This window comes from Leopardus geoffroyi, chromosome X, assembly GCF_018350155.1.
Source record: "Leopardus geoffroyi isolate Oge1 chromosome X, O.geoffroyi_Oge1_pat1.0, whole genome shotgun sequence".
NCBI lineage: Eukaryota > Metazoa > Chordata > Mammalia > Carnivora > Felidae > Leopardus > Leopardus geoffroyi.
In genome coordinates, this window is record NC_059343.1 from 33739968 (window position 1) to 33761453 (window position 21486).

A 21486-nucleotide genomic window follows, 5' to 3' on the forward strand; every position below is an offset into this window, starting at 1 on the left:
GCGAGATCATGACCTGAGCCTAAGATGGACGCTTAACTGACTAGGCCACCCAGGCGTCCCCCCAGATAAGACTTTTCTTAGGTAAAAATAAAAAGGGATTGGGGCACCTGGGTGGCTCTGTCGGTAAAGCATTCGACTCTCGACTTCAGCTCAGGTCACAATCTTGCGGTCATAAGATTGAGCCCCACATTGGGCTCTGAGCTGACAGTGCAGAGCCTGCGTGGGACTCTCCTCTCTCTCTCTCTCAAAATAAATAAACTTAAAAAAATAAATACAAAGGTATCACCGTTCCTTTACACATTTCTTAAAATTAGGCCCAGCTCTCTGGTCCACTGCTAACCTTACTTAAGACATCTTACCTATCATAATAGACCTGCGTTATACATGCCACATGAAAGTGGAAGCAGATGGAACTATTTGGGAATGCAGCCTGGCTCGGACAGGTAACTTTTCCTGCTGTAGTTTTAGTAAATAATTTTAGGGTTAGGATTACATTTCCTGACATTTTCAGTAATTAGGATTGTGTAGTGACATTATACCAGAGTATCATCTGTCACAATTGTTGGAGGAACTATTTACCAAAAGCCTGTCAGTCTGTGGTCTCTTTAATGCAGCTGCTTCCAATATAAACATCTCATTTTATCGTATTCAATATATTTATACTACATTATGCCCCCAACATCCCATACTCCCAAGAAGGCTAAATGTACATAGGTACGCAACCAAAAACTGACCTTAGTAGGTCACTCTTCTCATTCTTTAAAAAAAAATTTTTTTAACATTCATCTTTTGAAAGACAGAGACACAGAGCCTGAGCAGGGGAGGGGCAGAGACAGAAAGAGACACAGAACCCAAAGCAGGCTCCAGGCTCCCAGCTGTCAGCACAGAGCCTGATGTGGGGCTTGAACCCATGAGCTGTGAGATCATGACCTGAGCCGAAGTCGGACGCTTAATTGGCTGAACCACCCAGGCGCCCCTTGGTAATTCTTTAGCTCTCTTTTCCTGCTGAAAATCTGATATCAAACTAGGGAAGATTACAATTCAGATAAATCTAGGGCCCAATTAATTCTTTCAACATATTTTCCTTGTGAACAAATTTCTCTTACCAAAATTATATCCTTTGTTCAGAAGGGAGGTCACAAATTGCTTCTTGTGGGCCAAATTTGGCCTGCAGCTATGCCTTGGCTCTCCCTAACTTATGTATGTACATGCACGCAAATGAGTTATCCATATAAAAACCCAGATTTCCACCTTCTTTTCAAAATGCTGAGAACCGGGGGCGCATGGATGGCTCAGTCAGCTAAGCACCTGACTTCAGCCCGGGCCACGATCTCACGGTTCATGGGTTTGAGCCCCACGTCAGGCTCTGTGCTGACAGCTCAGAGCCTGGAGCCTGCTTCGGATTCTGTGTCTCCCTCTCTCTCTGCCCCTCCACCACCTGCACTCTCTCTCTTTCTCTCTCAAAAATAAACAAACATTAAAAAAGATAAAAAATAAAATGCTGGGGATCGGGGAATACTGGGCGCAGTCTTGAGAAACAGCAGTTACCAGCTAGAAGAGAGCAGCCACAGCTCCAATACGCATACCCGTTTAGCCTTTGAAAATACTTTAGTTACGTGACCCCTGGTTTAAATGCACTGTTTGTTTAATTCAATAAAATATCCCCATCACTCTTGAGATAAAGACTTTCCAACCTTTTGATTTGTCTCCTCTTTTTACTTACTCACTTCTTACTCTTACAAGGTAAAAAAGTAAGCCACATCTTCAAGCTCTGTCTAAAAAAGATACTGTTAAGCTTTTTCAAGAACTACTATCAGATGAAAAATCTTTAAACCATGTGCCCTGCTGGCAAAAGGAAATTTTAGAAGTCTGGAAATGTCTTCAGTCTTGGTAGCCTCCCAAAATCAAAGCAGGCAGAAAAATGCTTAATTGAAACTCAGGAGCATGATAACGTAATGAGTCTGGTTGTCTCCCCCAGTAATTATTCAGATTTTCACCTCTACCCCCATTGCCACTTGGGTCCCTGAAGGTAGAGGTCTGTGACAATAACTTTGGCTTCATTCTTGTGGCCAACCCTGATGATTGAGTTGGCCTAATTTTCTCATGGATGCTTCTGATCGTGTTCACTACTTCTGTTGGAAGAGTTTCTCCTCTGCTCATGGCAAGACTTTCTTCTCCTTCTATGGATTTATAATGGCCTATGGGCAGCAGCATTATACTGCAATAAACCATATGGCAAATACTTAAAAAAACTGAGATTAAACTTACAGTGTGTGTGCGCAAATTTCTAAGAAACAGATCCTTACCCAAACTCTATGTCTGTACACGTGAGAATTTATTTGACAATCATTTGACATTTAACACAAGCCCACCGTGTGTGGGATCCTGGAAAAGATAACACCCCATGACAACTGGTGGTACATGAGATAACACCCCATGTAACTGGTGGTACATGAGATAGAAATCTCAGTATCACAGAGCACCTCCACTGAAGATACTTAATCAGTAAAGATCCAGAATTTTGCAAGTCTTTTCATTTTAGGAAAAGTCATAGCAAGAATATACGAGGGTAGAGACTATGAACAACTGAGGATGTTTTGTGTGATCTGTAGCTCTCAACCTGACATCTTGCTATGGGTTGAATGGTCTCCTGGAAAAGATATTGAAGTCCTAAGCCCTCACAATGTGGTATTATTTGGGAAAAGAGCCTTTAAAGAAATGATCAAGTTAAAATGAGGTCAGTAGGGTGAGCTCTAATCCAGTAGGACCAGTGTCCGTACCAAAAGGGGAAATTGGAAACAGAGATGGGCACGCACAGAACAAAGACAATGGGGAGACAATGCAGTGCGAGGACAAAGGGTTGGAGTGATGTATCTAGAAGACAACACCTGAGGCTACCAGAAGTCAAGACAGGCTCCCTCCAGATGGAGCATGGCCCAGCAAACACCTTAAGTTCAGACTTCCAGCTTCCAGGACTATGAGACAATAAATCTCTATTGTTTGAAGCCACCCAGCTTAGGGTACCTTGTTACAGAAGCCCTACGAAAATAATACAAGAACCTTTCCAGAATTGTACGGTTTCTTCATACATAGCAAGGCCTTAGTGCCTCCCAAGTTCTCCTTTTTAACGTTTTGACATGGATTTGCATGCTCTTTTATGATGCCTAAAAAGTTCTACCACTACTGACATTTTCGAAGTTAATATCCATTTAACATTTGGTTCATAATGATCTGAACAAGGTCGGTGAACCCCTAAATGTTAAGTCAACAGATTCTATTTTCAAGTCCCAGAAAGGTCAGTGAAAACACCCAAAGCAGGGGCACCTGGGTGCCTCGGTCAGTTGAGTGGTTGACTTTTCATCTCCACTGAGGTTCTGATCTCACAGTCTATGAGATGGAGCCCTCTGTCAGGCTCTGCACTGACAGTGTGGAGCCTGCTCGGGATTTTCTCTCTCTCCTCTCTCTCTCTCTCTCTGTTCACCCTCTCAAAATAAATAAATAAACAAACTAAAAAAATGTCCAAAGCAAATTTTTTATATACAGGAAAAAGGAATGAATGGAAAAGACAATGAAGATGAACAGTTTGGGGATTGAAATAAATCATTTCACTTTCTATTAAGCTAAGGTTATTGGTAAATAGAATTCCTTTTATTTTTGAAACTAGTATAAATGGATCATTCTATTCAATTTTATCAATGATGTCTTCTGGCTTCTTTTGAAGAGTTCTCAAATATGTTAGCTTTGTTTTTTGTTTGTTTAAGTTTAGCATCCACTGATCTCCTTTCCATCCAGTTAGGAAACTTAGGTTTCTAAATGGCCCAAACAGCTCCAGGTGAGAATGCAGAATCATTCCCCATCTTTTCCCTTCTACTCCCATGTTTTCTTAGTTTGTGGCATCATATCTGGCCATAGGAAGTGCTCGGTTACTATTTCTTCAAAGTAAAAGCCAGATATGAGATCACATTTAGAAAATCAATAGAATACAAGCATTTACAGGGGCAGACAACTGGTATGGTGTTTTGATGCAGTTTTTTAAAAAGGCATTTACTCCTATACACTAAAACGGACTCTCGGTGTTGACGATTCTGCACCAACCACCTTATTAAAGTCTGAACTCTTGCAGACATCTGAGAAAGTAGGGATGACATGATGCTGTCATGACATGATGCTGGTCTCATGTCCACCTCTTCCAAGGGCTTTGACTTAATCCTTTCTTTGGTCTGTAACCCAACCCGTTCTCCTTTTCCAGAATCAGCCAAATGACTTGTATGGTGGGTAGGCTCTGAGATGGCCTCCATCACGCAGAGCCCTTGCCTCCCGGTCTTCGTGCCCTGCCCTCATCCTGAGTATGAGTGGACCTCGTGGCTTGCTTCTAACCAACAGAATGTGTCAACGGTGACAAAACACCACTTGCACGATTATGTTACCTAAGACAGTGACCTCTGTCTTGTTAGCAGCCTCTATTAACTCTCATGCTGGCTCTGATGGTGGAAAAACCAGATAGAAAGGCTTTTTGCCAGAATAAAAGTGCTATTAGTTTCTATCACTGCATAACAAATAACTGTAAACTTAGTGGATTAAAACTATATATATTTATTATCTCGTAATTTTCCTGGGTCAGGAGCCTGGGTGCTGCTGAGCTGGGCCCTCCGCTCAGGGCCTCACAAGGCTGCAGTCGAGATGTCAGCCAGAGCTCTGGTTTAATCTAAGGACTGGTTTCCTCTTCTAGCCTCACCAGTTATTTGCAGAATTCAGTGCCTTGCACTTATGGGATGGAGGCCCTCACATCCTCGAGGCTTCCCACCATTCCCTACCACACTGTCCTCTCTGGAATATGCAGTTTGCTTCTTCAATGCCCGCATCTCCACTGCTCTCAATTGCTCTGACTTCTTCCATCTCTCATCTGTAGTGCCTCTTTGAAAGGGCTCACCTGATTAGGTCAGACCCACCTAGGATCATTTCCCTTTCGCTTAAAGTTACCTGCTTAGGAATTTTAATTACAACTGCAAAATCTTTCACCTTTTCCACAGAATGTAACCTAAACGATAGAGTGGTATTTCATCATATTCACTGCCCATGCTCACGGGGAAGGGATTACTCAGGGCAACTATACCAGCCGATGGGAACCTGGGGGGCCATCTTTGAATTGTGCCTGCCACAACCGGCATGTCTCAGTACCATCTGTGTGCTTTATTTCCACTAGGCTCCTACAGTTTACATTTTGGTAAAGGATTTTTGCAATACTATACTAGCACTACAGCGGCAACGGCAAAATCAGAATTGCCCTAACTGTAATATTTACACGGAAGACCATTTTGTACCATTTCAAAATCACATCTACTCTAGACCAACGATCCTTTGCATGAAACACAAGAATGGAGTCTCTTTTCCTGTCTTCAACTGGGGCAACGGTCACTGTGATCGAAGAATAAAATGTTGCAGTCAGAAGCCCGAATGGCCAAGACAAAGCGGTCTGCTCCATGAAACGCATACTATCTGTGAGCGCAAGACAGCCACGTTTCTATCGGAGCAGACTCGACAGCTTTCCCCTTCCTACTCCTTGTGGCAGAGCACCGTGTGACGGAGTCAACAGCACTTATCACGGTCAATGCTGGAGACGGTTGAAGTGAGCAAGCCTGGCCGTGTTTTGTTCCACCACGGTGGTGATCTGTGGTAGGTTAAACGCTGCAGATCATACCACACAGTCTGCCACGCCTCCGTGCCAAATCCCCTCCCTGAACAAGAGTGGGAGGCAAAGAAATGTCAACAGTTTCTCCACAAAGATGTACCGCTGACATGGGTGCGCTGATATTTTCTTTACTCAGAGGTAAACGAATTTTGTGTCTCTCAGTATTTTAAAACTAAACAGGTTGTTTTTGGCCCCCATTCTGTCAACTGATAGAGAACTCCAAGTACCTCTTAATTTTATTGATATTCACACATTTAAACAGTGGAACCGACCAGATATAGTTTATTAAAATGTGTTCATCAAAAACAATTTTGACTCAGTTTTGAAAAATTGCAAATACATTAAAAACTGTTACAGTGTCATGAGATTGCAAATATTGCCTTATGAAATGATAAAGAAATTGTTCAGTAAAAACTATGAAATATCTTAATTTAAATTTCACATATAAAAATATATATTTTACACAACACTGAACAGTTAAGGCCACAGAACTTGAAGGAGAGTTTGAGATACACATATTTTGAAATCGCTGGTCAAAAATATTAGCATAAATAAACAGCAAAACTGGTCGTAACATTCAAAATAAAACATTAACTTCTATGTTTAAGGGTTTGTTATCAGAAACTTTCCTTCAGAAGTCAGAATGGTTTTCAAGTATAAATTACAATGTGCTTGGTGATCACGGAGACATAAATGTATACTTATAGTATCGTACAAGATTTTGACCTTCTCGCCATACTTGGGGGTGAAGTATCCTGATGATTTTGCCCCATGTGGCTCTGGCTGGCATCTTTCTGATTGCTTTTAAAAGCTATTTGATCTCCTATTGGTTTTATCTCTGAGAGTGGCTCATTATTACTCTGCATACTTTTCTGACTCGTGAGTGACATCCTTTTAAAGAAGAAAATCTAGAAAAAAAACCCACACACACAAAGAATTCATTTCAGTAAGTGAATAGCCACTTAATAGGATTTAGGGGGGATAATTTTCAACTAGTCTGAACATTGTTTCATCACACCCTTACAGGGCGTCACATGTACAAAGGGACATGCTTAGTGTCCAGCAGCATCTTGTTTTACCAATGGCAATCATGCCCCTTCCCTAATATAAGACCTTTCAGGGTTTAGCTTCCAACACTGTCAGTGCCTTGGGAATACATTACCATTTTTCTTTAAAGAGCAAATTTGTTATTTCACTTTGTTGTGACGAGAGGAAAAAAAAAGAAAAGTAGGGTATTCTGGAGGATTTCCCCATTCCTGTAGATGGGAACTTCTGGGAAAACGCTGGTGCTGCCGAATGATGGCTTTGGGGGCCCAGGGGCCTGAGCAGGCAGCTGGATACCTGGGTCTGCTACTCGGGGGAGTCTGGGGCCGTGAACAGGGAGAACACACACAACAGCTGGAGAGAGGAAAGTCGATGCCATAACCCAGGATCGCAGGCAGGCAGAAAAGAGAACAGAAGAACAGAGACTGAGGAAGAGCCAAATGTGAGACACGGGTGGAGGAAGAAGAGCCGACACTGGAGACAGAGCTTTGTAGGAACACAGTCAGGAAAGAGAGGCCTCTCAGGAGTCAGGGAGGAAAATGTATCAAGAAGGGAGTGGCCAACAGAGCACAGACAGGAGAAATCAAGGGAGACAGATGATGACTGGAAAGTTCCATTTGACTTGACCCCTTTGAGGACTTAGTCAGAGAGAAAACAGGATTCCTGAAGTGTAACAGCACAAATATCAGTTCTGACAAGATGCCCCAAACAAAAAACAGGTGAGAACTTGGCTCCTTCGGAAATGAAAATGATGCAAGTAATTGCTTGCTGTTAGTCTTGAAGAATGGAGGAATTAAAGCAAAAAGGTGTAACCCAAAAACTCAGAGTCTAGCTAGAAAAGGGTCTATGGACTGAACTGGGGGGACCCCTCTTTCATTTCTGCTTTTGTGCAGGAATCCCTACCATGAAAATTCTGCTACTACAAAACATCAAAAAATTCTAAGTGTAAAAAATCTAATTTTATGATGTGTACAGAAGTTCATGAAAAAAATGAAGGGAAGTCCCTGTGGGCCACAAAATGAAGAGGGCACAGGAAGCCTCAGAGGTGAGCAAGCAATAAAATGGCATTTATTGATCTCACAACTTAGACTCGCTTTGGTAAACGTATCTGATCTTATAAAATGTGGAAAATCGGGACTGAGACCCCCCTACATAAAGTGAGGACCCTCTAGGGACTATGCCCTTAATTAAGTCCACTTACACACACTGGGAGACGGCAAAATAACCTGTGTCCCTTGGTCTAGGCTGTGAGTGAGGGAGAAGCATGTTCTCCTAGTGTGAGGCTGGGCTCCCGTTTACTTTACTGGTGCCGGTGAGGAACGCTTCGTGCTCCCGGAATGGTAATGCCCAGGAGAGCTACCAGAGGCTCTGACAAATTCTCGATGGATGGATTTTCATGGAAGCCTTAAGGGGCGTCCAAAAAAGTCTCAGCTGAACATGAACTCAGAATCCAAATTTCTTTTTTTTTTTTTTAACGTTTATTTATTTTTGAGACAGAGAGCATGAACGGGGGAGGGTCAGAGAGAGGGAGACACAGAATCCAAAACAGGCTCCAGGCTCTGAGCTGTCAGCCCAGAGCCCGACGCGGGGCTCGAACCCACGGACCGTGAGATCATGACCTGAGCCAAAGTCGGCCGCTTAACCGACTGAGCCACCCAGGCGCCCCCAGAATCCAAATTTCAAAACACATGAGGAAGCAGGACACTACCAGCAAGTCAACCAAAGCAACAGACAGATTTAGATTCCTTAAGATGTCTGACGTTGGGATGACTAAATATACAATATAAGTGTGCTTAAAGGACCAGGATAAAAAACATGAGCACGAAACATGATACTAGTTTTTAAAAGATCAGATTGATTTGAAGAAGAATCAAAATAGAATTTCATTTCAAAATGAGAAAAATATAATCGATGAAATTGACACTCAACAAGTAGGTTAAAAAGATTAGTTTTAGCTGTAAAGAAACTATGGCACCAAAGAGCTCTGAAATATGAGGGCTGTGACATTCCCCCAAAATATTACTTAGACACGGACAATGGGAAAGTAACATTGAAAGGCATGGACAACAGAATGAAAAATTTCATACCAGGGAGCGCCTGGGTGGCTCAGTCGGTTAAGTGTCCGACTTCAGCTCAGGTCATGATCTCGCGGTCTGTGAGTTCGAGCCCCACGTCAGGCTCTGGGCTGAGAGCTCAGAGCCTGGAGCCTGCTTCGGATTCTGTGTCTCCCTCTCTCTCTGCCCCTCCCTTGCTCAAGCTCGTTCACTTTCTCCCTCTCTCTCTCTCAAAAATAAACATTAAAAAAATTTAAAAAAAAAAGAAAAATTTCATATCAGAATTCCAAAGAGGAGGGAGGAAATACTCAAATACACAATGGATGAGAGTTTTCTTAAACTGATGAATGACCTGAATTCTCAGAGTCAAGAGTCATAATGAATTAGAAGAAAGTTAAAGCAAAACAGTTCACACCTGGGCATCTAGTAGTGAACTGAAGCACATTAAAAGTAAACAGCATGAAAAAACAGCCAGAGAGAAATGACAGATTATATACAAAGTCATCAGCAATTACACTAAAGCAAATTTCTTAAAAGGAGCATAAGAGCAGATACCAAGAGAAAGTGAGCATTGCCCAGTCACCTCAATGTTCATTTGCAAGTGAACAGAGACTGACAAAGTTAACTACAAAATGGATAGGAACTTCCAAAGTTCTGACAGGAACCTCCAAAGGATTTCTTCAGGGAGAAGAAAAAGCATCCCAAAAAGGACATCTGAGATGTAAAAAGGAATGGTGAGTAAGAAAGTGGTATAACAAATAATAGTTAACATGTGATTGGTGACGCTAAAAACTTAAAATACTTGACACTATAACATGTAAAATGGGAAGGAAGGGGTGACAGAAGACTCCTCTAAGATCTTGCTATTATCTGGGGAAAGGACAGGAACATTAATTAGCTTTAGATCTTAGGTACGTATATTAAAAATTTCAAAGATGCAAATCCAGCTTATAAGCCATTTGCAAGAGACTCATCTAAAACACAAGTCAAAGAATGAAAACAGATGTATCAGGCAAGGGCTAACCAAAGCAAAGAGAGTATGGCTATATTATTAACAGACAACACAAACTTTAGCATTTTTTAGGGATAAGGAAGAATACAAATAGTGAGATGACAAATTTAAATGTAACTGCATTAATGATCAGATTAAATACAAATGGGCTAAGTGCTCCAATTAAAAGGCACAGATTGTCAGATTAGATAAAAGAGCAAAACCCATCTAGATGCTGCCTGCATCAAAGTACTTCAAATATAAAATCACAAGTGGGTTAAAAGCAAAACGATGGAAAAAGATATAACATGATAACTCTAATCAAATGAAATCTTGAATCGCTATATAATATCAGACCAAGCAGATTTCAGAGTAAAGATTATTATCAGGGGTAAACAAGGCCATCTCATGATGAAGGGGTCAATTAATTAAGAGAATATAACAATCCTAAATGTTACAGAACCTAGTAATAACTTTAAAATACATGAAGCAAAAACTAATAGAAGTACAAAGAAAGTCGACAAATCCACAATTATATTTAGGGTTTTTTAGACCTTATTTATTTATTTTGAGAGAAAGAGGGAAAGAGAGAGACAATCCCAAGGAGGCTCTGCACTGTCAGCGTGAAGCCCAATGTGGGGCTTGAACTCCCGAACCACGAGATCATTACCTGAGCCAAAATCAAGAGTCAGATGCTTAACCGATGAGCCATCCAGGAGCCCCTATTCAGGGATTATTAATGCTTTTCTCTTAATAATAGATCTTACAAGTAGACAGCAACTCAAAGGATAGAAAATACATGAACAACACTGTCAACCAACTTGATGCAACTGGTACTGACAGGACACAACAGTATTCTTCTCAACCTTCTCAAGTGCACATGGAACGCTTGCCAAGATAGACCTGATTCAGGGCCATAAAACAAGTCTTAATAAATTTAAAAGGACTCAAGTCATACTAAGTATGTTATCCAATCACAATGTAATTAAATTAGAAATTAATATCATAAACATCTATGGAAAATCCCCAAATAAGTTGAAATTAAAGAATTCATGAGTCAAAGAAGAAATCCGAAAGTATTCTGAACTGGATGAAAATGAAAACACAACATAACAAGTACTTCAGAGGAAATTTACAGCACAAAAAGCCTGTTTTAAAAAATAAGGAAAGTCTCAAATCAGTGACCGCAACTTCCATGTTAAGAAACTTTAGGAAGAGAAGAGCAAATTAACCCAAAGAAAGTAGAAGAAAGGAAATACAACAGTAAAACCTTGGATTGTAACTTGTTCTGCGAGTGTTCCGCAAGACAAGCAGACATTTCTAATAAATTTTAACTTGATAAATGAGCGATGTCTTGCAATATGAGTAGTACGGGATGCCAAATGTCACATGATCACAACTGAGCCAATGGTTCTCGAAATTTGCTTTGATCTATGAGTGCTTTGGATTACAAGCGTGTTTCCGGAACTAATTATACTCACAAACCAAGGTTTTACTAGTAAAGATTAGAGTGGACATAAATAAAATAGAAAACGATATGGAAAAATCAATGAAACCAAAAACTGGTTCTTTGAAAAGATGAATAAAAATGATAAACTTCTAACCAGTTAATCAGGGAATAAAAAACAGAAGACATACAATAAATCTGACAAAATCCGTGTAAGACCTGTATACTAAAAACTACAAAACATTCCTGACAGAAATTTAAGAAGACATCCATAAATAGAAAGGTATCTTCATGAGTTAGGAGACTTAATATTGTTAAGATGTTAATTCTTCTCAAATTCATCTGTAGATACCAAGAAATCCCAATCAAAATCCCAGCAGACATTTTTTTTTCAGTAATTGTCAAACTGATTCTAAAAATTCACATGGAAATGCAAAGGGCCTTGGATGGCCAAAACAAGTTTGAAAAAGAACAAAGTTGGAGGACTAACGCTTCCTGATTTCAAGACTTATTATGAAGCTACAGTAATCAAGACAGTGTGATATGGGCACAAGATAAACAGGTGGAAGGAACAGATTAGACTCTAGAAATATGCCCACACATGGAAAAGTTAACTGATTTCTGTGAAGACAATTCAGTAGAGAGAGGGTCATCTTTTCTCAACACGTGGTGCTAGAACGATTGGATGTCCATATGCAAAAAAAATAATAACTTCAATTCATACCCTCATCATATAAAATTCACTTAGAATATTATTCAGCAATATAAAGGGATGAACTACTGATACATGCATAGATGGGTTTCAAAATAATTAGGCTGGACAAAGGAAGCCAACAAACAAAAAGAGTACGTGGTGTAGGATCTCATTTATATAAAAATCTAGAGCTTGCAAAATAATGTATGATAATAGAAAGCAGGTTTGCTAAGGATAGCAGGGGGCCAAGGGGCATAGACGGGGATCACAAAAAGGCACAAAGAACCTTCCGCCAATAACGGCACTGTTCACGCTCTTGTGATTATGGTTTCATAGGTGCACACACGTCAAAACTAACCAAATTATATACTTTAAATATGTGTAGTTTATTTTATGTCAATTATACCTCAATAAAGCTATTTTTAAAAAGCAGGGGAGTCATTATTGGGTAGCCTGAGACCATCTCAGGTTTCAAGCTTGGGAAAAACTGACAATGACAGGACACCGTATGTGTAATCTACCTCGAAGTTTTCTCCTAATACAGAGTAAAGCTAACTGTGTACTTGAGGCTAGTGCTCATTTGTAGCTTGCAATGGATGAACAAAGCATACCATCAGAGAAAAGATAGCAACTAGGAAAGACAAGAATTCACAAGCATGTTTTTTTGGTGGAGAAATTCTCATCTCAGCGTCCTTTATTTATGGTAGTGACAACGGATAAAAAATCTATTGACTGTTAACTGGCATTGGGAGCTATCCAGAGAATCTGGCATGTTCCAGCTACTTTCTGAGGGAAGGCAGTGCATCTTTAACCTCTGAATCTGCAGCCTCTGGCCTTGTGCCTGGCACATTAAGAGATAACCGATTAGTATATGCTAAATAAATACATGAATAAACTCATTCTATAATGTAAAATTCTTCTTAATAGCTGAAAAGTTTATCGTTTTTTTCCTTAGCTATCTTAGATGGAAATTAGACCGATAACATATTTTTCTTAGTGACTAACTGTGGATCCAAATAATCAGCACTAACTATAGTTTGGAAAAGTAATATTGGGTAATCTCTAGATAGAACAATCACCTAACAAAAGATCTCTGCCACCCGTTAAAATCATAGGTCGTAACTTGTCTACCTGAAACATTTAAAATCACCAAAACAAAATTCAGTGGTGAATTCTGTTTTGTAGGTGCCAAGAGTACAATTCTTTCTTTTCTTTTTTTTTTTTTTTTCAGATTATCTTTGGGATGTCTAATTACCTGGGGGAATGGGGGGGGGGTTGGAATGCAAAATCTCAAACATATGTTTCTTTTGATATGATTTAATGCATCATTTATTTTCCAAGTTTTAAAAACTGTCTGATTTGTTTGTCTCAGATGGTATAAAAAGGTTAGAGACACTGTAGATTAAAAAAAAAGGTCATGTGGGAATGACTGAAAGAAAATCTCACCTAAATCATCTATTTCCTTTTTAAAATATGTAGAACAACAGGATATTCTTTAAGTAGGAAATACATTTATTACTGCTTGACTTTTGAAATATGATTTTCATTACTTTCTTTTCTTTAACCAAGGACATATGCATTTACTGAAATACATTTTTCCACTAGGTGTCAATGAGAATTTAGGCAGAATCCAAGTTTAAGACTGAATTCTTCAACCTGGCACCTGTAGCCCACTATACCCTGGCCTGACCTCACCTCTGTCCCATCCCCTGGTGCTGGCACTAGGGCTCCCTGCTTGGCCTGCTCTGTATGGGAGGCACCACTCTGCTTCCCACAGGGCACTCCTTCCCTGGCTCGGCCCCCTCTCCTAGTCCTGTGTATCCAAATCCTACCGCCTATGGGCAATTGCAACGCTTAAGACTGGAGAGCCTGAAAACTTCTCGAAACTCAATCATGTATTCATGAAAAATCATGAATACACATTTTCATTTGGTTAGAGGTATGTTTCAAATATTTCTTTCTGCTGCTTCACTTCGCTTTTCCTATTAGGCTCCTCCGTCTCCTGACTCCCTTACTTTTCATCTTGCTCCCTCACATTTCATTTCCTTTTCCAGAGTCTTTTCCTGAGTTCTTATAATTGGAAAAAAGTCTTCACGGGACTGCTGTGTAGTAGAATATCTGGTAAATGTTCTTTTACTAGACAGAGAGTCTAAAAAGTCCCTAACACTTGATCGGATATGCTGATGACACACATTACAATTCTGAGAAGGGCAGTAATTCTGGAGTATCCTTTGAGCCAGGTCACAACTCTCTCTTGGATATGATAATCTAAACAGAAGGCCATTTTCATCAGGGTAAGATTATTCACCAAGTAATTTTTAGTAAAAGATGACCACAGTGGGACCTGTGCCAGAAGTCACCCTGAAAGTAGTTTCAGAGTAGCCAGAGACAAACCGTCTACTGCTCTAAGGGCTGCCCCTGCTTTTACCTTCACCCTATCCTCTTTCCCACCTCCTTATGTTCTATAGTTCACTGTCAACCAAAATTATTTACTAAGCATTTACCATGTACCAGGGACAGTGCTACCTGCTAAAGATCCATCGGAAAGCAAAACAGAAAATAGTTTCTATCCCATGGAGCAGCAGGCCAGTGGAGAGAGAGACATTCATAAGGCAAATAAGCATACACTTCACTGTGCGATTGCCAGTTACGAGAAATACAAAAAAGGATAAGGAAAGGGTGTTATGTGAGAGAACAGTAAGGGGACATAATTTACCTAAATGCAGCTGGTCACAAAAGGCCTCTATACAGAAGTGACTAACTTAAGCCCAAACCTGAAGGCTGAAGAGGAATTAACAAGGCCTTTCAGTTACCCTTTATCCACATTTCCTTGTAACACTTCTACCCTGAAATGTGGCCTCATGGGTAAAGAAAGTTCTTCTGCAAGTGGAAAGAGTAACTTCCAAAAAGCAGCGGCATCTCCACCAGACTGTTAACAACTTCAGAACAGGTACTCGGCAGGAGAGACTGGAGTAGCTCGTAAGTTTTCCTAAGCACGGGTATCTTGATTTTTGCATTCATCCTCTCTAATTCTCGGTTTTGCCTTACTTTCTCCAGACTCTCATGATGATTATACTCTTATAATTCAAGCAAGAAAGTTCTTTTGCATTATCTTTTACCTTAAGTCGAATCAGCATGAATGGGATTACTGAAAGGAACATGCTATTAAATTCTGGCAGGGCAACCTGACTCCATCTAAAGTCCAGTAAATAGATATGCATGCTAAAATGTGAAACATCACTTGAAATTCTTCACATGTTTTTGGGCCTAAAAACCTCACATTAAGGAGTTAAATTATGTGGATCGCCATATAAAAAGCAGGAGGAGGCAATTCAATACTTTGGTCTTAACACTAAAATGAAAAATAAATTTCACTTACCTTCATTGATTTTTTTAGGTCTTTACTTGTTGATGCAGTGTCTTCCAGGTCTTTTGCAGAACTGCTCTTTGCACGGCCATATATGCTTCCTACAACAGGATATATTTAGAAATTTTTTTTTCTAAGTAACGAGAAGAAGAAAAGTTCTGATGCCCTCAGCGCAACTCCATCAAGCCTGACTTACGGGGTAAATACTAGAGAGGGCGTGACACTGGAGCAGTGAACAAGGTCTACAATGCATATTTTCTGAAAGGCTGAGTTAAGGCAAAAAGCCCAGAATGACCTGACCAATGTAGACGTTTCCATGACCAGTACCCAAACACAGCTACAAAGGTAACAGTGTTAGGAAAGACTTCCGGAAAATATAAATTTCCTTTTTTAAATTAAATTCTTTGCACACAAATGGACATGTTACTTTTTAGTGTTTCAAATTGATCCACAAGTTATACAGTTGGAAAATGATCCTTTTTTTTTAATTAAAAAATTTTTTTAAATGTTTATTTATTTTTGAGAGAGAGAAGAGGCAGAGTGCAAGCAGGAGAGGGGCAGAGAGAGAGGGAGACACAGAACCTGAAGCAGGCTCCAGGCCCTGAGCTGTCAGCACAGGGCCCGATGTGGGGCTCGAACCCATGGACTGTGAGATCATGACCTGAGCCGAAGTCAGACGCTTAACCAACTGAGCCACCCAGGTACCCCAAAAAATGATCTTTTAAATACACTCATGAAGCACATGCATTCTTTTAATTTGATATTATCAACTACTTAAATCTTACTTTTAATTTCTTTTTCACACTTTAGACTACATGCTAAAAATACTTACAGATGATAAATATTTTAACATTTTGCTTAAAATATTCTAAAACTTACTACTCTTTCTGCAGAAGTCAGACGGAAAACAAATATCAAGGGAACTATTCCTCCTTCTGCCTAAGTTCAGATCAGATATCCACCGCTATGAACGGTTATTTTTAATGACAACACAGTAAAAAGCAGACTTTGATGTGGCGGTGTGGAAACATGATATAGGGGTGGGCTGTACAGCAAAAACAGATGATTTTGGTGTAGAGAATGTAGGTCTCAAGGGTAACCACAGTCCCCTCTATTCTGTGGCAACTGTTCTCTGACACCAACAGTCAGGCTTGGGGAAGGACCTGTCTTAAATGTCTGCAATAAGATCAACGACTCAGGTCTGAGCTCTGGGGGGTACATGAGGGGATAACCGGCCGTGGCTCTAGCAATGGGGTCTGGCAGTGCCCATCAGGCATGTAAATTGAGATGTGGGACAAAAGCCTAACTTACTACTACTGATCGAAAAGAAAAAAAGACAGTGAAAAGGCTGTCCTAAACCACTTAACACTGACACACGAGTAGCCATGAGTAATGCGAATATTTTATGTGAAGAAGTTGTGGTAGTTATTCATGAGAACAAATAAGCCTGTGGCACATATTTCTTAGCTTGTTATGAGAGCCAGGTGACAGTAAAAAGGATAAAATAGAATACAGGTGTATAAGCTATAATGACTCAGTGACGGCATACATGTGCACACATGCATGTGTATGTGTGTGTGTGTGTGTGTGTGTTAAGGTATCTAGCCTTTTGGAAGCATGCTTTTGAAGTCAAATGTGTTCACACCTTTTGGATTCTCATTGTATTCACAAACAGCCCGTTCCTCTTGGTTGGTTTTCTTGTCCTATAAGCGATAAAGAAACAATGTAATAAAAAACCATAATTGAGATGGCCTAGAAAATGTCATCCTGGTTTTAGACAAGGGTTCTCAAGTTCGCCTCCAGCTAACAACATAAACAGGCGACTACTGCTTCACTTTGCCGGACTTCTGCCTTAGATGCCGAGTGGTTGCTTATGTCCCTTCTAGCTTAAAGTTCTATGATTACAAAAAGTGGCAGGATCCTACTCAAAGAAGATTCAGGAACGTTAGTTGGTGTATGAATTAGCTCAACATTTTACACTGTCAGACTGGAGTTTGTTCTATGTTAAAGAGTTTTAGGGACCCCCCTACCTGGAGCTCATAAACATTCCTTATAAATCTGTCCCTCCCTCTGAAAGAAAATAGTAATTGCTAGAACATTTTTTTTCTCAGTGAGAGGAACGAGTCTTGAGAAAGAAAATGACCTCTATAGCACAATCCCATTTTGTAAATTGAAAATACATGGACATGAATCAACACATGTTTTAAAAGAGGTACAGACACTGAAACCAAAACTGAATCAATATAGTGTTGTTCAGTTTGGGTTTCTGAATTTCATGCCTGTGAAATTAATCCAGAGCAGTGTTAGCAAATGAATGATTTCAAACCTACCAACTGTCTCCTAGCAGTGTCACTCGTGGACAAAACTGCCAAAAAGAGATGATTCTGGGATTCCTAGCTCCACTCTTAGGCTGACTTTCTTTTCCTCGGTGATAGCACCTCCTTATCCTCCTATAAATCCTTGCTTCTACACCACATCTGTGCAGAAGTGATCACAGCCTCCAACACTGCTGTGAACAGCTTTCACTTAACACACATACATGTAAAGATACACTTAGTATGTGTGCGCACACACACGTCCCATTTCTGCCACCAGTATAGGGCTCCTAACTTTGTAATTTCATCCTTTCAAGAACCCAGTGCTGAACTTCTCGGTTAATTTCTCAACAGTGTACTATACTGGCCTGTATCAGTTGATTTCCACTCAAGTGGGGATCCGAATGTCACCAAGAAGTGTGGAAAGCGTCAGAAACAAAGTGTGCCTAATTCATAAATTTGCCCAAAGCTTTTCCTACAGCACATGAACAAAGTTATTCAGAGAAGTATTTCTGCTCCCAAAGGAAGTTGGGATCTGCCCTCTGCAGAGACCATGGAACCCACATACTTTCTCTTGGGCAGGATACCAGGATTTAAGCACATATCATCATACCTTTTCAGTGGTGTCAATACCTTTTCAACTGAGTTGTCACTGGCTTCATCTGCAGCAACTTTTTTCTCGCCTTTCAGGTTCTCATCAATTTCATCCACGTCCTCTAGCTCTTCATCTTCCGAAAATTCATGATCCTGTGTCAAAATTGATAATCGGGGAGGAGTTAAGATTTTCTTTTTTAAAAAAAAGAGATTTGATATTGCTGTCATAAATAATTTATACTATCTCAAAGAACACACAGAATATGGATTCAAATGCTGAAGTCAAAGAAATAAAACACTACATAATCTATGACGCATGTCAAGTTACTGTATTACCAGGGCTTTTATGCACATCGTTCTATTTCAACATTTTCAATGGCCAAGATTTCCAAAATTCTATCTGCATCTATGACAAGGTTAAACGGGGGAAAAAAATTAAATATGCTTTTTGAGCTGTCTCAAAAGAATGCTTTTAAACTTTAGAGAAGTTAAAAAGCTTTCTACTGTAGCATTATAACATGATCACATCTATATATTATATTTATTTTCCAAAACATAGGGATTTAAAATCACTCCAGAAGTACAGTTCACTGATATTCATGAGAGAGAGTTAAGTATAATTACTTACATTCCAGGAAGAAGATAAAGGGACATAGGCAGTTTAAATGCTCTGCTCTTGGTAATTTAAAGCAGAGGGAAAACCCAAACAGAGGCAGAACTTAGTCCATCTGGCTCCTGTCCAACGAATCCAAATTATAAGATAACCTGTCTATGGATTTGATACGCATAGTAAATCATGTAATATTAAGTATAGGCAGAAAAATATTCGTTATGTTCCGAGTAACTTTATTCTATACTGAGATTTTTTTTTTTTTTTTTGCAGTTTCGTATTTTGGGTGGAATACTGCTTATTTTTTGTCATTAAGGGATCAGGCTCCTTACTGGACTTTTTCCCTATGCTTTTCATTTATGCACTTCACTAAAGGCACAATGGCCCCTAAAATAGGTGAGGCAGTAAGTAACTTGTGCCATTTACTCCCATGAAGAATGTTTTTACAAAGTTCACATGGGCCATACCTGCCTCAGACGATACACACCCTTTATATCCCTTCAACACTATAACTAGCTTCTTATGGTCACCTTCCTAGTCGCTATTTGGCCAAGGATAAGCTGGACACCCAAAGGAATCTTTTGTGGGTGGTTTGAAAATAATGCTTGTAATTAACTCATCTCTTTTTCTGGCAAAAATACAAAATGTGAGAACTCAGGCTAGGGAGAGGATATGTTTAGATTTCACACCTTAGTAACAGATGTAAGTGGCATCCTCGGGCCAGTAGCAAAAAGGGTGTGGCCTAACAGCACTGCCACTAAGGACAAGCAATCCAGAAGTGAAGGCTTGAGATTTAAAAGAGTTTCAGAAGTTGCTCTGGGAGGGCTTGACTTAGGTCAAGCAAAGGTCAGTGCATGTGAGAGGGGAAAGCGGGAGAGGAAAACAGGGTGCCAGGGTAGAGAGCTATATTAAAAGATGTGCTGCACATTTAGGTTGGGTAGGGTTAACTACAAGGTAGCTACCATTTACCAAGAATTTCTAAAGCTTTCTTTTTTTTTGTTCCTAAGCAACTTCTATTGTATATTATGCCTAGCCATAAGCACATTATGAGTATGTAAAATGATCAAAGACTATTTTGGAGGGGAATGGGAAGCAGGATTACTGGATTTAGGATTGATGGCTGATAGACAGATGTATCCATGAATGTACATAAATGAAGGACAACTAGAAAAGAACAGTGTTCCTGAGAAGGACAATTTCAGACTGACTGTCTCCCAGAGGGAGGGTCAGTGTGCTGTGTTCCAGCAAAGTCCTCTTCACTTGGAGACTTCTGCTAGTTTAGCACCTGGGTCAACTCCAGTCATGCCAGTTAACTAAGATATTAATGTAACCATAGGACAATATCATGAGATTATACAAAGGAACATGACATTTTGCCCTATTTCAGAAATAAGCAAAACACTCATCTCTTTTATAATAAATTATAAATTTACTCATTAACTTTATGAAAATCTGCAACAACGAACAACTGCTGGAATGATATCGTCTTCTCAATTTGAGAAAGCTCTTAGAAAACATTTTCACTAGAAATCACATCAAGTGTAGCATGTTGCACTTAAGCACATTGAAAATTAATCTACTCACATCTGGACAACTACTTTAAATCACATACAGTACTTACCTTCAAACCGAAACAATTTAGGAGAGACTGGCAGAACACTATCATTTTACAAAGAGAAAGGGTAAAGTTTAAATACATTCTTGTCACCAGAAGCACATAAGACATAAAGCAGTCTAGGATGGTCAGTGGAAACGCATGTTGTGTTGGGACCACAGTGAAGAAGTGATTAGGCCTGGCTCTCGCAAGAGGACCGTTGTCTCATTGGTCAGACACAACACGGGGAGCTGCAGTCTTGCATCTGGCCCAGGGCCCACACGTTTTACATTTCTTACGGGAAATACCAAGAAACCAAACGTTCCTCGTGAGGTTTCAGCTGGCTTAAGAATACCATCATATCGTATACTTGAAAAACTAGAGGTTGCCATCAGAAACTGGCACAGTGGTCACCCTGGGGGGATGGAAAATGCCTGTAAGAGGGTTGAAGGGGAGCTACTGGGGAGCTGACAGTGTGCTCCTCCTTGATCTGGATGTTGACTATACGAACAGGTTCAATTTGTGGAAAATACACTGAGCTGGACATACATGCATGAGATATGATCTTTTCTGTATATATTATATTCCAATAAAGAGGTTTTTTTTAAAGTTTTGAAAAGACACTGTAAAGTGTAAAATTTTGTGCTACAATTCTGGATTTGTGAGATGCCTCAATGTCATATAGGGCAGACATTTTCCAGCTAGGTTAATAGAGCATTAAACTTTGTACCTACATCATACCAGGTGGGGAAGTGTATATCCTAAAAGCTCAATTTCAAGGTTTTTTAGGACAAGAGGGGTTAATATGTAACTTCATGTTTATACTACCCTAGAAATCACTGAGGCAGGAGGAGAGAAGGAAGGGCATTCAATACAAAGACCTAACTACTGCTTTCCAAGCTCTGCTCCACCAATCACGGCCTGAGCAAGGTGCCTAATTAATGTAACAGTTTCTCTGTTAAATGGGAGGATGACACTAGCAACACCTACCTCGGCGGGTTTATATCAAGATTAAAAAGATTATTTACAGAGAAAATAACAAAAGCAAAGGATAAGTATCTGTATATAAATATAAGCAATTTAAAAA

General features: G+C 39.9%; 1 protein-coding gene across 6 annotated transcripts in view; it reads right to left on the minus strand.

The window, feature by feature from the left end:
- The window catches only part of RPGR (retinitis pigmentosa GTPase regulator), an 86020-nt gene that overhangs the window by 24270 nt on the left and 40264 nt on the right, over positions 1-21486 (minus strand). For 3 of the 6 annotated variants that reach the window (XM_045471727.1, XM_045471726.1, XM_045471723.1), the window contains 4 exons: positions 18235-18348; positions 16932-16989; positions 15299-15387; positions 5954-6597 (listed from right to left, as the gene is read on the minus strand). In XM_045471727.1, coding sequence (XP_045327683.1) covers positions 6391-6597; positions 15299-15387; positions 16932-16989; positions 18235-18348 — 468 coding nt within the window. In that variant the 3' untranslated portion in view covers positions 5954-6390. Of the gene's footprint in view, positions 1-5953; positions 6598-11713; positions 12761-15298; positions 15388-16931; positions 16990-18234; positions 18349-21486 lie in introns of those variants that run through there. The other 3 variants (XM_045471728.1, XM_045471724.1, XM_045471725.1) reach the window with 3 other exon arrangements.